This window comes from Sceloporus occidentalis, unplaced genomic scaffold (genome assembly GCF_023333645.1).
Source record: "Sceloporus occidentalis isolate IW3139 unplaced genomic scaffold, rSceOcc1.0.p SCAF_1, whole genome shotgun sequence".
Classification (NCBI taxonomy): domain Eukaryota; kingdom Metazoa; phylum Chordata; class Lepidosauria; order Squamata; family Phrynosomatidae; genus Sceloporus; species Sceloporus occidentalis.
In genome coordinates, this window is record NW_028316981.1 from 61,342,796 (window position 1) to 61,359,538 (window position 16,743).

General features: G+C 41.8%; 1 protein-coding gene across 4 annotated transcripts in view; it reads left to right on the forward strand.

Moving 5' to 3' along the window:
* The window catches only part of BICD2 (BICD cargo adaptor 2), a 124,172-nt gene that overhangs the window by 68,126 nt on the left and 39,303 nt on the right, over positions 1-16,743 (forward strand). For all 4 annotated transcript variants that reach the window (XM_089522814.1, XM_089522823.1, XM_089522832.1 and 1 more), the window contains exon 2: positions 1,911-2,123. In XM_089522814.1, the coding sequence (XP_089378940.1) occupies positions 1,911-2,123 (213 nt within the window). The remainder of the gene's footprint in view (positions 1-1,910; positions 2,124-16,743) is intronic.

A 16,743-nucleotide genomic window follows, 5' to 3' on the forward strand; every position in this document is an offset into this window, starting at 1 on the left:
TGTTTGTATGCTGTAATACCCACGAGAGTCACTTTTGACTTTCTTTGGCTTATTTGTTTGATCCATAGTTCTTGCTTCACGTTAAGGATACATATCAGCATGCATCTTTAAAAAACTGTAATAAATATAAGTTTTATATGAGGCAATTCTTTATGGGGTTAGCTAAGCCTAGCTCCGCTGACATCAACATATAGCCTTTATTAGTGTGTCCTGTATCAGAGATAATTTGGTTTGGCAAATGTCACTATGCCTCACTTGACTAGTGTCACAGTGAAAAATGTGAGCCCTGGGCATAATTCCCCAGATCTGTGGATCTTTCCTGGCCTGGTGTGCCCATCAAGATGTACTAAACTGCAGCACAGTCAGCCAATCAATAACCAATCACATTGTTTGTACTTTACCCCACCCCTCAAAAAAAAAAAAAATCCCAAAAACACCCTGGGTCTTAAGGCACAACCAACCAACCAATCATCCTTATTTATAATGTAGTCTAGCATATCTGGAGAGTACAGTGTGCCCTTGGCTTACGCGGGGGATCCGTTCCAGACCCAGCCGCGTAAGCTGAATAGCGTGTAAGCTCAAGTCCCATTCGATTGAGTGGGGTTCGCGGCGCGGGAGAGTGTGCGCCACGGGTGCGTGCACCATTCATTCTCTTGTCGCGTGACTTCCACGTAAGTTGGAAGCTGCGTATGGGGCACCCGCCTACAGCATGGGTGAACGGTACTAGGTTTGGGGAAGTTATTTCAGCACTGCATTATATCTGTATCAAAAAAATAGGAATCATAATGACCTAGCTCAAAGGGATGTTTTGAATGCTTGCTATAAGGTTACCATTTAAATATTTAATTACCTTTATGTTTGCCATTTTTGGAAATGGGAGGTGTTTTTGTGTGTGCAAGCACTCATTTAAATATAACATTTTTCCATATGAGGGGACAATTTCATTAGAAAAGGAAATTAGCATGTATACTATAGTTTATTGCAACTGTATTACTGTGTGACTTGTTTTTATCTTTTAAGTGTTTAGACTTTTGCAATTGGGTTTATTGTCTGACTTTAAAACTTTTTAATATTTAGACTTTTATTATCTTTGTTGCTCTCTTGACTGCAAATAATGGGAGATAGGATGTTTGTGAAAAAGCGACACTATGTTGTGTTTACAGTGAAAATGTTAAAAACCTATGTTAATTACATTTACATTATAAAAGGGAATATTCATTTTAATTCTTTTAATTTGTATAATGTCCTAAAATCTTAAATTATTTCCTCCTAGATATTTCCTCCTAGATATATTTAATGTAATTACTATTAACACATAATGGAGTCTGATATCTGATAATAATAAATAAAATAAAATGTACACCACCATATCAGAATTGTGGTGCAGCTTGTTCATAGACTGAAATGCTGTCACGTTTCTCAGCTTGTTAACCAGTGTATTCCTGATGCACTGACTCATTTAATTCCTGTATATACTGATGTAGAAATGTAGAAATTTTAGTAAAAAAATTGACTCAAAAACCTGAGTTGACTTATCAATGAGTCAATGTCAGTACCATACTCTAACTGTTATTTTATAAAGGAACCATCCCCTCGTGAAGGCAGGAGTGTAATCTGTCCTGGAAGCACTGACCCCACACTATTCACTCATCCATACAGCATTTACTATGAGCACAAACATGCCTGCTGGAATTTTGTACGTTTTTTGGCATTCCCCCCCCCCCCCCCTTTGCTTCATCCTTTAGATCCTTTGTTACATGCCTCTAAGTTTTGCCCTCGACTTATCTACGGGTCAGATCAAAATCCATAAGTTTTGCCCTTGACTTACACATGGTCGGCATAGTTGAGTATATGCAGTAAGCTAAATTTTAAATGGAGATGTCTTATAGAAGATCTGATTTCTTTTCCAGGCTTTTGGTCAGGCTCATACCAACCACAAGAAAGTAGCAGCAGATGGAGAGAGCAGAGAAGAGACCTTGATTCAGGAGTCTGCCACAAAAGAAGAGTACTACATGAAAAAAGTCATGGAATTGCAGACAGAACTGAAGCAACTGAGGAATGTTCTTGCCAACACACAGTCTGAAAATGAACGCTTGAATTCTGTTGCCCAGGAACTGAGGGAGGTAAGGCTTCTTGTGTGATAATATAATGCCTTAACTAAAAACAGCTCTGCTACTTAGATGGCAGGCGTGTCTTCAGTTCGATACTTCTTGAAGTATTTAAAGACATTACTTTGTTTATTTTAGTCTGGTAGGACCCTTGTGGCTGTTCCTGAAGATAGCTATATTACAAATGTAAATATTAAACACAAAAGGAAAAAAATCATCGCAGAACAGCTAGTAATCAGGATTATTAAAAATCGTAAGCATAACAGCACCAGAGAGCTAAAATTACTAAGGCCAACCATCCCAAAGGCTTTGAAGAACTGCAACAAACTGTAATTGTTTCTTGTTTTGAATGAATGAATAAAAAGAAGGGAATGAGCTAGGTAGGACCTTTGGGGACAAAGTTATGTTATATAGGTGCCACTGCTGAGAAAGTCCTGTTTCTTATTTAGGCATCAGTTTGGCACTGCTGCTTAGGCAAAATAGTATTTAAGGATACATTGGGACTTTCTCCTCTCTGAAATATTCATGTGTAACTCCATTTGACCTGTCATATGACTAGCAAATGTAGTTAATTGCAAGAGGAACAGATACTTGATACTAAAGGAAGGTACTAAAGGGTGTGTGTATGTGTGTGTGTGTGTGTGTTTCATGAACAACTGATATTTCAAGGTGCACTTGCTGCACTGGAACAGCTATGAAAGCATCAAAATTAAATCTTTCAAAAGTAACATAGAATTTAGAGCACAGAAAGTGGTTCAGCAAAATAAAAGTACTGTTTGAGTTTATCTAGAGTTTTCTTAATAGAAGGCATGAAGAATGGGAATTGTGTTTCTGGATTTTGGGGGAACTAAGCAGTTTCTCACTAATAGCTGAATACCTAATCAGTAGAAACTATCTGAGTGAAATGCATTGCCTTTTAAAACTTAAAACCTTGTTCCCTGCAGGTAGTAATGCGCTATTAATTCTGCCCTCCTCTAGCATGTCACTGGAACGCTTAAGTGGCACACTGAAACACTCTGTCCTGGAAGGTGGGCTGTCTCTAATGAGACTGCAGGGTAGGTGTGTAATCTTCTTAGGAATGGAAAATTGCTAGTCTAAATAAGTCCAGCTCTGACTCAATGTTTAAATTGCACAACAGTGTGTAGTACAGAGCAGGAAAAGTGTTCCTCATGGATTTCTGGTTTCTCTTGAACCCTGCTTTTTCTTGAGAGTTCCTCAAAGTCCTTCAACCCCTCTAATATTTTTTAAATCAACTTTTCCACGCCAGACTCTTCCCAAACTGTCAGTATCAGAGATATGGTAAGTTGGTGTGCTTGTTTCCTTTTAGTCTTCCAACAGACCAGCAAACATAAAAAAGACTGGTTTTGGCTGAATGTTGCAGTGATGTAATGTTATTTCATGTGTGTGGGGAAGTACCAGTGTAAGTCTCTTCCACAGTTGCTCACCTGTTTAAGGGATGGAGCAAGATACACGCGCGCACGCACACACACACACACACACACACACACACACACACACACCTCTAATTTGCCAATAAACCTAAGATACAACACTGACCTTGGTGATTATCAGAACCCTGAGGGTAATTGCTGATTGCAGTAATCATATTGGGGAGCTCATGTAGCACTCGGTGGCTTTCCAAAAATCAGCTGGCGTGTAGTCACAAGTCACTTTGAACATCTAAGGAAAAGGCATTGTGTGGCAAGTGATGACTGGGAAATTATGACTGCAAAGTTTTGATGGTGCCCAAAAAATTGAAAAGGAAGAAAGGACACAGTTATGCAAATAAAGTTTCATGCTTAAAGGAAGACGACAAATGTAAAAGATATTAAATTCAGAACAGGTGGTGACACAACTGCTCATAGCAAAGCTTTTTTTATTTGCTTTCTGAAATATTTTTATTTAGATACAGATGAAGACAAAATGTTGGGAAGAAGTGGTCACACATTCTTTACTTCTTTGTCCATTTAACTGAATCCCATCTTGGGAGAAAGGCGAGATGTAAATTCAAATAAATAAGATTATTTAACTTATTATTCCAACCAAACTGAATGGCTTTTTTTTGCTGTTTCCTCTTTTAAACATTGTTATGATTAAGGAAAGTTCTGTCTCTGGTTTTAGCAAGCATAGTATATTTATAAGCAAAAAAGTGTTTTGGAAAACTGAAAAATAGGAACCTTTAAATCTTGCTGCATTTAAACCTTCTATAAAATTGAGGTTGCCTAGCAAATTGAACTTAGCCTTTACCCCTCTTCTGTACAAATTGCTAAAAGTAATCAAAGACAAGTAATCTTAACTCGTCTCTGTTTTATGTGACAAGACTGCAGTGCTATTAATATAGGAGCCAAGCTGTGCTTTTTGTGTTTGAGCAATGTGAGAATGGAGGACAGCTCTCTTGGAGCGCATACATGATCTTACTGTGCATTTGATTGCTTGCCATTAAGTTAGAAATATTCCCCATTTAAATTAGCCAGGGCCAAGCAATGCCACTGCCAAGTGTTCTTACTGTTCATTGTCTATTCTTTGCATTGGCAAAGAGACTCCGATAAAATCCTGCCATCAGCACAGAACGATACACATGCAAATCACTCCTGCATTCCCAGGCTCACACAGTATATATAGACCCACTTTTTCCAGGCAAGCATTCTCTGAAGATGCCAGCCACAGATGCTGGCGAAACGTCAGGAAGAAAATCTTCTAGAACATGGCCACATAGCCCGAAAAAACCCACAAAACACCAAATAACTGACTGTTGTGATGAATGGAAAATAATGCATCCTATCTCAACTGTAAATCCTTAGATTAGGTTGGTCTGCAACTCCCATGTCCTTCCTTAAGCAGATCAGTAGGCATGATGGGAATTTCATTGGGAAAGATTGTATTATTGGCAGCATTCATTCATAGTAATGATCTCCGTTTCATTTACTTGAGGAAAAGACTGATAATGTTTGATTTCATTGTGGGGGCATGGAATACTCTGACCTATAGTGTTTTTGGAAAAATGGTAAGTTCATTTTTGGTCGTGTCTCTTTGGATAGAGAAGAATGGTAAGGTCATATCAAAGACTTATTTTGAGAGGCTTTTAAGTATAGAGTATTAGAGAAAGGACTTTTGATATGGCGCTATATTGATTTTAATTGTACTGTTCTGGAACTCTTATTATTTTTAATTGTATGTTTGTTCTTAACACTATTGACAGTTCAATTGCATTTTAATGTTAACATTTGTATGTTTTAGCTAAACATTGGGCCCTTGATATCTGCTGGGGTTTGGTTCTAGGACCTCTTCCCCAGATACCCAAATCTGTAGATGTTCGTCACATTATACACAATGATATAATAATAATAAATAATAAAAACTTTATTTATATACCGCCCTTCGAAACATCAGGGCGGTTAACAACAATAACAACATACATCCAATATAGATTAAAAACAATGCAATTAAAACAATAAAAGAACTTGTGCCAAATCACAAACTACTAACAGAGGTGGGGGGAGAGGGGACTCTCAGGGCAAAGAATCAGGGGTAAGCCTGCTTGAAGAAGAACGTTTTCAGCCCCTTCTTAAATTGGACCAGGGAGGATGCTGAACGGAGCTCAATGGGCAGCGAGTTCCACAGGGTAGGGGCCGAGGTGGAAAAGGCCCTTCTGGTGGTATTAACTAATCTAGCCTCCGGAACTCTTAACAAGTGCTGCCCGGTGGATCTGAGTGTGCGGGGCGGATTGTACGGAGAGAGGCGGTCCTTTAAATACTCTGGGCCCAAGCCATTTAGGGCTTTATAGGTTATAACCAACACCTTGTATTGCGCCCGGAAGCGAATAGGCAGCCAATGTAGGTCTTTTAAAATCGGTGTTATATGACTGGTCCTAGGTACGTTAGTGACCAGACTTGCTGCCATATTTTGCACTAATTGCAGCTTCCGGGTATGGTACAAGGGTTGCCCCATGTAGAGCGCATTGCAGAAATCCAACCGAGAGGTTACCAGAGCGTGTACCACTGTTTCTAGGTCCCCCCGACTCAGGTAGGGACACAGCTGGCGTATCAGCTGAAGCTGATAGCAGGTGCTCCTGACCGTCGCATCCACCTGAGATGTAAGGTGGAGCAACGAGTCAAGGAGCACCCCCAGACTGCATACAGAGTCCTTCACGGGAAGCGTGATCCCATTCAGGACAGGTGGAACCACCGCCATCCCTGGGCCAGGAGAACCTATCACGAGTACTTCCGTTTTCTCTGGATTCAAGCTGAGTCTGTTTTCCCTCATCCAGCCCATTACCGACTCCAGACAGGCCACGAGAGGAGAGATGCCATCCCCGGTCACTGCATCAGTCGGAGACATAGAGAAAATTATTTGGGTGTCATCAGCGTACTGATAACCCCGCGCCCCATGTCTCCGGATGATCTCTCCCAGCGGTTTCATGTAAATGTTAAAAAGCATGGGAGACAGAATGGCTCCTTGAGGGACCCCAGATGTTAGGGGTCTCTTGTCGGAGCACACGTCTCCCAGCTGCACCATCTGGAACCTCCCAGAGAGGTAGGACCGGAACCACTGGAGCGCAGTGCCCCCAACTCCCACCTCTGCCAGGCGCTCCAGAAGGATACCATGGTCTATGGTATCGAAAGCCGCTGAGATGTCTAAGAGCACCAACAGGGACACGCTTTCCCTGTCAATGCCCAGACGGAGGTCATCGACCAAGGCGACCATGGCAGTCTCAACCCCGTAGCCCGCCCGAAAGCCGGTTTGAAATGGGTCTAGATAATCCGTTTCATCCAGGATCGATTGTAGCTGGATCGCAACCTCCCTCTCGATCACCTTACCCAAAAATGGCAACAGCGATACAGGCCGATAATTATTATGCATCAGGGGGTCAAGGGAGGGCTTTTTTAATAAAGGTCTTACAGTGGCCAATTTTAGATTCGATGGAAATTGCCCCTCCCTGAGAGATGTATTGATGATCCGGTGTAACATTGAAGTTACCACCGGTCCCCCCTGAGCCGCCAGCCATGAGGGACAGGGATCGAGAGAGCAGGTCGTCTTCCTAACACTCCCAAGGATCCTGTCCACATCCTCGGTACTTATAGACTCAAAGTGATCCAGTTTAACCAAGTCCACGGAAGCTCTGGGCGCCTCTACTCTGGTTTCTGCTCTAATACTGGCATCCAGACCTTCGCTTATCCGAGAGATTTTATCCGCGAAGAAGTTGTTAAATCGGTCACAGCAGGCCTTAGTAGGTTCAAGAGAGTGTATAAATCCATTTCTCTTTTTCCTTTTGTGTTATAAAAAATGCAATAAATATCAATTAAAAAAAAAAAAGAGATGGTCTAGGAGAGTCTGGTCGGATAAGCGCTGGTGTTTCCGCCAGCGGTGCTCTAGCCGTCGCAGAACCCACTTCCTTGCCCGGAGATCTTCCGTATACCAGGGCTTCCTTTTGGAAGCAGGTCTGAGAGGGCGCTTGGGAGCGATACTGTGTATAGCCCTGGAAAGATTGATATCCCAGATATCAGTCAGGGCATCAACAGAGTCGCCGTCGGTTCCAACCGTATACCCCTCTAGGGCTTCTTGGAACCTTTTGGGTTCCATCAGCCTTCGAGGGTGGACCATTTTAATAGGTCCACCACCCCCGGGGAGGATCTGGGTAGAAGCCTTGATTTTTGCCTCCACCAGGAAATGATCCGTCCATGACAAGGGGGAAATATTCGATATTTCCGCCCACGGAATTTCCATGTCCGTACAAAAGACCAAATCGAGTGTATTACCCGCAGAATGCGTAGGCCCTGAGACCAGTTGTGACAGGCCCATGGCTGTCATGGTCTCCATGAATTCCCGAGCCGCACCGGATGGAACATAGTTGGCAGCGAGGGAGATGTTGAAGTCTCCCAGGACCAAAAGCCTGGGGGACTCCAGCATCAACTCCGAGACCAACTGTGTCAGCTCATTAAGGGAGTCTGTTAGCGCATGGGGTGGCCGATAGACCAACAGAATCCCTAGACTGTCTCTGGCCTTCAGGGTCAGGTAAACACACTCAATATAGGAAGTTTGACGCACATGGTTCCTGGTTAGAGACAAGGTGTTCTTATGCACCAAGGCAACACCCCCTCCCCGCCCACCTAACCTGGTCTGGTCCTTCACTGAGTACCCGGCAGGTAGGGCCTGAGCCCATACAGCTTCTCCCTCAGGCCCAAGCCAGGTCTCAGTAATGCAAGCCAGGTCACAGTTGTTATCCTCAAGCAGGTCGTGTATTATATGGGTTTTGTTCTTAATAGACCTGGCATTGCACAGGAGCAGAGACAGGGTTTGTGGTACGGTTGGAGCGACCCTCAGGTCTCTTTGGTTAGGAGAGGGACAGGAAGGTGGGATAGATATTAAGCATTGATCTCGCCTTCCCCTGTAACGCTGGTCCACTCTCCTACCGCCATACCTCCCCTTGCCCCACACTACCTCAATAATAAAATGGTGTCCCTTATATAAAATGGCAAAATTAAAGTTTGCTTTTTGGAGTTATTTTTCCCCCCCTAAACTTGATGGTTGAATCCATGGATACAGAGGGGCGACTATATTATATTTGTTTTAATGTGTAAGCCACCTTGAATTCTAATTTTGGAGAAAAGGTGGGATAAAATTAAAGACAGACAGGCAAATGACAACAGTGACAACAACAATAATAGTCAACAACAACAGTGATTGTGGTGGTGGTGGTGATGAAGATGATGATGATATCACCATCACCTTTATTTTGACATAATTGCATAAGTATTGAGAGTCAGTGTAGTGTAGTGATTTCAGCATTGGACTATGACTCTGGAGACCAGGGTTTGAATCCTGCCTCAGCCATGTAAATCTCCTGGGTGACCATGGGCAAGTCATACTCTCTTAGCCTCGGAGGGTTGCAGTGGCAGTATGTAAATGTATCTGTTAGAGTATCTTGGGCAGTGATTGTCAGACTGGGGGTTAGAAGCATGCTTTGAGCTGAGAGTAGGCAGAATCCATAAAAGAAATAAAAAGATTTCTTGGGAGAGACAGGATCTGATAGCAGGTGCAGCTTTCCTCTCAGCATAAGTTTATGGCATGAATGCAGTGAAAGTGCAGGAGCCTCACTGATGCACACTGTACTTGTGAAGACATGTTTTTTTGAAAGTTCTGTGTTTTTCCTCTCCTAAATGTAATGCCATCCAGTCTAGTCAAGAATTCTTGTCTGCCACATTTGTAACATTTCAGTTATTCTAACATACTCATTACTTAACTCTGAATTTTGTAAATACCAACTCTTCTAGCTGAATGAAACTGGGAGGTATAATCCTAGTAAGGAGTGCAAGGCATAGTCCCAGGTGATTTATAGGAAAAGAAGACTTGGAGGAGGTATTTTCAGCACTTTTGCTGAAGTTGAACTGTAGGAAGCCATTGACACACTGCATGAAGTCTGACTTCATCAGTCTGCAGAGGAAAGTTTGTTTAATGCACAACAAAAATATCTCGGTAGCAGGGCTGTAAGAGTGAGGCGTGGAACAGCTCCCAATTCATTGGCCAGCTTGGGAAAATTACATACTTTTTAATAATAATAATTCTGCTACAAGGGCTACAACTCTTGGCACTCATCCAGCTGGGGGATTCCAGGAGTTGTAGTCTGAAAAATGTAACTTCCCTAAGCTGTAGAGCAGTGATTCTCAACCTTTGATCCTCCAAATGTTTTGGATGGCAACTCCCAAAAATTCCCACAAGTCTGGAAAATGGTTAGAGATTCTGGAAACCAAAGTTCAAAACTTTTGGAAAACCAAAAGTTGAGAAGCACTTCCTCCAAGCCTGCAGTTGAACCATTGGCTGTGCTGGAGACAGGCAAATACATTTTGCCTCTTCTGCATTTCAAGCGTTAAGTCTGTTTCAGTGTTACTTACAAGGATGTATGCTGTCTAAGGTGTCATCTGCATTGCAGAAATAATGCAGTTAGACACCACTGTAACTGCCATGGCTCAATACTGTGGAATTCTGGGATTTGTAGTTTTTCAGATATCTAACCTTCTATTTCAGCTAACTCTGGTGCTGCAACAAACTACAGATTCCAGAATTCCATAGCATTGAGCCACAGCAGTTAAAGCAGTGTCGAACTGCATTATTTCTGCAGTGCAGATACAAACTTAGTAAAAATTATGGACATATGCATATATTATACATAGATACCTGTAGATTTCTTGCTGTGGGAAGGAACAGTAGCATCTAACCCTAGAATACCATATAAACTCAACTCTTTTGATCTCATATATAAGTTGAGGGCAGGTTTGGGGGCCAAAATGATGAGTTTTGATATGACCTGTGAATAAGTTGAGAGTAAGACTTAGGGTCATGTAACTAAGCATCTAAAGGATGAAGCAAAGGAAAACATTGCCAAAGAACTTACAAAATTGCAGGAGGCATAACTGTTTGTGTTCACACTGAAAGATGGATGGATGAGAGAACAGAGGAAGGTTAGTGCTTCCAGGACAGATTACACTCTTGTTTCACCAGAGGATGGTTTCTATTTTTATCAAAGTTAAGGTAGAGTACTTACATTGACCTGTGGATAAGTCAACTCAGACTTTTGGGTCAATTTTTTGACTAAAATTTCTAGACTTATACATGTGTATATACAGTATACTTCATTTCTTTGCTAGTACTGTAATGGAGTCATTCTGTACCTTCAAACTTTGGAAGAGGGCAGGAGTGCTCATTTAATTATTATATACCTGCCAGTCTTCCAATTTGCTTTTAGCATTTTCTACCACATGTTGGAAATTGTTTTCAAAAATAACTCTGGCACACATTTTCATCAGCAGAAGTTGTTCTGCGAAGAGAGATTGCTGTACATAGTTTTCAAAAAGTGAAAAACTGAAGCAGAGGGGGGATTTTGTCTCAGCCACTGGGCTTTGCAGATGTTCTTTAAAGGCATGGTGGGGTTGTGTATGTTTGTTATATCTGACAGGGAAAAGCTTAAAGGTCTGTTTTGCAGAAGAGGATGACTAAGTTGTGAAAGAAGACAAGACTGGGCAAGGGGAGCCTGAGGAAGAAAGAGTGACTAAACCAACACAAATCTGGGATCAGCATCATTAATAGGAAGCCTCTCTTCTTTGAAGTGTCAGAAAGGATATATCAACAAAAATATATGCAACAGAGTTGGTCCTAGTCCTGAGCAGTGGTAATATGTGTCACCTCCTCCCGCAACTACCAGCCCTGCACTTGGCCTAATAGATAGAAGACAAATCCAGGTACAAATCGTGGTGTACATATCAAAGAACATGTATTCAGCCACAATATAAGATAAACAGGAAATCCTAGACCTTGGGTATGGCTATATCAGCAGTGCATTTTCATATCTGCAGGTCCATAAACAAAAGACAAAATCCTAAATGCTCGGACTCAGCTATTCTTGGTTGAGGTGTGCACACCATCCCCAAAATGTTCCTATGGTATCATGTGGGACCAAGCAATAAATTTGTTCACTGCTTCTTTTAGTCACTGCAAAGCTGTGTTTCCATTTTGAGGCACCAAGATATATAAAATCAAATAGTTGGGTGTTTCCCTTTTTACTATCTGAATGAAGAGAAATGCCACTATTTGGGATGCCTGATTTGAATCAGGAGCAGAGAATACCACCAGTAGGGTCAAATAGACTACTGTCAACGTTGGAGAATGACTGTTGGGACATAGAAAAGAGGGGTTTTGTGACATTTGTGATAATCTTACCTACAATTAATGTACTTTCTAGAGCTCTTTCCAGGAGTAAATGCTACAGGGCTATTGTTGGATATTTTTTTAGCTAGTCCTGTCTAAAGATTATTATTCTGTAGCCATTTGTACGTGCATGGGGGATAAAATCGGCCCATTTCCAAGGACACTGTAATCTGTTACTGCATACAACACAAAACAGATGATTGCAAATATCATGACTTATTTTGGACAACTGTTTGTTCAGTTTTCAAGTTTGTTCCTGTCAAGGCATGCTGGTAGGGTGGTTTTTGAATATGAGTCTGGTTGTTGCCATAGGCTAGCTAACTCAGCAGATTCTGTCTCCTTGAGGTGGTTTTGATGGAGCTAGGGAGGACTGATTTTCACATTCCATCCTTTGAGAAAGGCTTAATAGTAAATCACATGAGATTTCTGTAAAAAAAAAGATGTTGTGTTCAGTTCCTGGTATCTCTAGGCAAGGCAGAGAGGGATTCCTCTCTGAAATCCTGAAGAAATGTAGACAATTAGTATGGGCCGAGGTAAGCAATTCTGGAAGAGCTTCGAGGCAATTTTTTGCTCCTGGGGCCCTCTGGAGGCTACACTGTCTGCCATAAATACATAAAATTGAAACTGTACATAACTCTACTGGGGAGGGGCTGGAACTGATTTAAAAGGTGAATTGCTTTTCCTGAACATTTCCCTGAGGGGCAATTCTCTCTCTTTTTTTTAATAAAAAAAAGACAAGGGTTTGAGAGACAGGAGAAAAATCCCATCCCTAGTGCAGACTACAGTAAGCTGGGTGAACTGGTGCTTTGACTTACTACCAGGTCATGTCCTTTGCTTTTGTGTCTCTTAGAAGCAAAGATCATTGGTGCAATGATTCATGTTCCTTAAAGTTAACCACTTGCATTTCTACATTCCAGAACCCCCAAAGGACTTCCATTTTAGAAGGAAGTGAAAAACTCTGTCATTTATATATCTGTGAAACAGACACTAACTCCAGGTGAATTTCTCAGTATAGATACAATTTCGTTTACTTAATTTCCACAAGCTATCATTTCTGTACTTGATTGAGGAAAAGTGAAAGATATAGACCAGGAAGGCAGAACCAAAACTGTTATCCTTCCGCAAACACGTATTTTATAACTCACCATAAACTTTGGGGGCATTTTACTGAGTAAAAGCTTGATGGTTAATATAAAGCATAGATGAAGGAGATGAGACAGAGCATTACTGGGAGTATTATAATTGGAAAGCTGTATGTTGTGGAATAGTTTGTGGTTTGCCTAGCCCAACCCAGCCTAGCTCTGATGAGTGATAATGCAGATTCAAATAAACTTTCATCAAAAGCAGCCTCAGGAAAATTGCTCCTCCCATCTTTTGTGATTTTTTTAAAGTACAAATTGCTCACACTTTCCTGATCACAGAGTGAGCTGCATTTGTTTTTGAAGACCTGATTTTACTGAATGATTACAGTGCCTTTCTTACATTTCTAGCAACATTTGTTCTCCTTTCCAATCTCCCATTCTTTGCTATTACAGTGCAGTATTAACATACTTGCTACTTTGTCTCCATTCTTCAAAGTGAGATTCCTTGCATTATTTTTGTTTGGGTTCTGCTGCTACTGCAGGTTTGAATACTTTAAATGACCTCTAATGTTAATTATCTACTATTAATTTGTTCCCACGATGTGTAAAGGCTATGGCACAAATTACCCCACATCAGAATTTCTTTCCAGGTATTTAGACTGGTGCTCATGTTAAGGGAGTGATGGTGTGCTTGGCTTTTGATCCATGAGTCTTTCTGCCTTCATATGCCTATCAGCCCATGATCATCCTCTTTAAGCATGTAGGAGGCAATGCTTACCACTTAAACTTAGGAGGTTACTTTAGGGGGAAGGGGGGATAAGGCACTTCTCACTTGTTAAGAGAAATACATAGGGAAAAAAACCCAAAGAGTTGTGTGTCCAAATGGACACCCAGTCAGTCCTATCTTTTAGACATCCAGTGGAGACAAATGGACACATTTAAACAGTGAACCAAGAACATATATTAGACTGAAATCTTACAGCCCTTAAAACTGACATATAATGTATGGAGAAAGTATTTGGCTCTCTATATTTACTGCCTGGTTGTTGTTTTTTAAAATCACTTTCTTCAATTTGAATGTCAGGATTATATATAAGGGAGAACAGTCTTCTACTCATGAACCATTTGAATAAGAAGATGCATACACAGTAGCAATTTCTTTTTAAATGCCTTGGGAAATGTATGGCTGAGAAAAGAAAAAAAATCTGGGTTGTGGTATGTTCATTGGGATTTGTTTGTCTGTCAGTAAGACTTTTCCTTTCTCCCCTTCCCAGCGCTGGCTCTTTCATCTCCTTCCTGCTCCCCAATTTAACCCTTGTTATTTCCAGCAAGTGTTTATTTTTAGGTGCCAAGGCTGTCACCATAGTAGCCAGCTAAGCTTGTTGTTAGGCCCCATCTGCCTACTTTGGCTCTGTCTGGTGCTCTTTTCTATATACACACAGTAGCCTAATTGTTCCAGATTTCCAAGTTCCCATAAACACCTGCCTTAACATCATTACTGAGGGCAGGGTATTCCCAAAGTCATGGGTGTATGTCTGTAACCAATAGGATTTATAGCTGAAATGCAGATTAGTCCTTTGTGTATCTTTATCCTCTTGCCCTTGCTCTCACTCAGAAACTTACTCTATGCATTAAACAGGAGGGACAAGACAAAAATGTAGAACACATTTTGCAACTAGGGGGTTCCTAAAGCTTGTAGTGTTAAGTCATGTGTTTTAATTGCATATTTTTGCCCTGGCAATCCTTCTTGATTTAAAGGAACAGGAAAAAGAAATATTGCTTTACATTTATGGAGTGGTATTATTATTATTATTAACCTTTATTTATAAAGTGCTGTAAATGTACACAGTGCTGTACATACAATCTTTTTAATTAGACAGTTCCCTGCCCTCAGGCTTTCAATCTAAAAAGACATGACATAAAAGGAGAAGGGAAAGGTGGTGGGGCTAGTAGGCTAATACATATGAAGTACATAGCAATACAGGAAATGGTTTGATAAAACAGGCACCAAAAGAACATCAAATAGCAAGCGACAATTATGCAATGCCTGGGAACGCTTCTCTGAACAGAATGGTCTTCAACTCTGTTTTGAAGCTGGTTAAAGAAGTGATGGCTCTTGCTCGTGGGGGAAGAAGGTTCCAGGAGTGAGGGGCAGAGAGTGAAAAGGGGCGAATCCGAGATGGGGCAGAGGAAATCCTGGGCTGTGACAGCAGACCTTGACTACCAGAATGGAGGGCCCTGGTGGGAAGGTGAGGAGAAAGAAGGTCTGATAAGTAAGGAGGGGCCAGCCCATGGAGGGCTTTAAACGTCGACAGCAGGAGCTTGTACTGAATATGGAAAGGGAGGGGGAGCCAGTGAAGGGATGCCAACACAGGAGAGATGTGGTCAGAGTGGTGGGCGGATGTGATAATGCGTGCAGCTGAATGCTGGACAGAGATTAAAGGACGGAGGTGAAAAAGAGGAAGCCCAGCCAGGAGGACGTTACAGTAATCAAGTCGTGAGATCACTAGGGCATGGATCAGGATCTTGGCAGTAGAAGCGGAGAGATAAGGTCAGATTTTAGCAGTATTGTACAAAAAGAATCTACAAGCCTTGGCTGTGGTCTGGATCTGAGGGATACACGACAGAGAAGAATCAAAGATAAAACAAAGACTGCGGGCTTGCTGGACTGGTTGAATAGAAATGTTGTCCACAGAGACAGAAAAGGAGTGTTGAAGGGTGGGCTTAGGAGGAAAGACAAGAAGCTCCGTCTTGGACATGTTGAGCTTCAAACGCCGATGGCACATCCACTGCGAGCCAGCTGTGAGACAAGACGAAACTTGCTGTTCAAGTCTTGGAGAAAGGTCAGGGGTGGAAAGATACAGCTGGGTGTCATCGGCGTACAGATGGTAGGAAAAGCCAAAAGAGCTAATGAGTTTACCTAAGGACAGTGTGTAGAGAGAAAATAGAAGGGGACCCAGAACAGAGCCCTGGGGAACTCCAACAGATAAGGGAACAGGAGAAGAAGTCTGACCACCAGCAACCACTGCAAAAGATCTGCCAGACAAATAAAATCGAAACCAGTCGAGAACAGAGTCTGAGAACCCAAAGTCAGAAAGTATATCAACTAGAAGAGAGTGATCAACAGTGTCAAAGGCTGCAGACAGATCAAGAAGGATGACAACAGAGTAAAGGCCATTTGCCTTGCCCAGTAAAAGATCGTTTGAGATCTTGGTGAGGGCTGTCTCTGTAGAATGCCGTGGGTGGAAGCCAGACTGAAAGGGATCGAGAATGGAGTTGGCTTCAAGAAGCTCAAGACAGCGAGAATAAACAACCCGTTCCAAAACCTTAGAAAGAAAGGGAAGGAGAGAAATCAGACGATAGCGAGACAAAGAGGAGGGGGTCAAGAGAAGGTTTTTTTCAGAATAGGGGAAATGAGAGCATGTTTGAAGTCTGAAGGGAAGGAGCCTGTAGAGAGAGAGAGAGAGAGAGATTGAAGATATGGAGAAGCGAGGGCAGAAAAGAAGGAGCTATAAAGATTAGAAAGACGAGTAGGAATTGAGTCAAGAGAACAAGTTGCAGGTTTGCAAGAGTTCAGAAGTGTAGAGAGTTCATCCAAAGAAGCAGGTGGAAACACAGAAAATTTTTTAGGCGAGGGCAAAAGAAGATTATGAGGAGAAGAAGAATTGGGAGGGAGTATCTCAGAGCGAATGGTGGTAATCTTTGAGATGAAGTAATTAGCGAAGTCATTGGGAGAGAATGATGAAGAGACAGGAGGAGAGGGAGGTTTAAGCAAAGAGTTGAAGGTGGAGAACAAGCGCTGCGGACGCCTCTCATTGGCAGAGATCAATGATTTGTAATAATTTTGTTTTGCC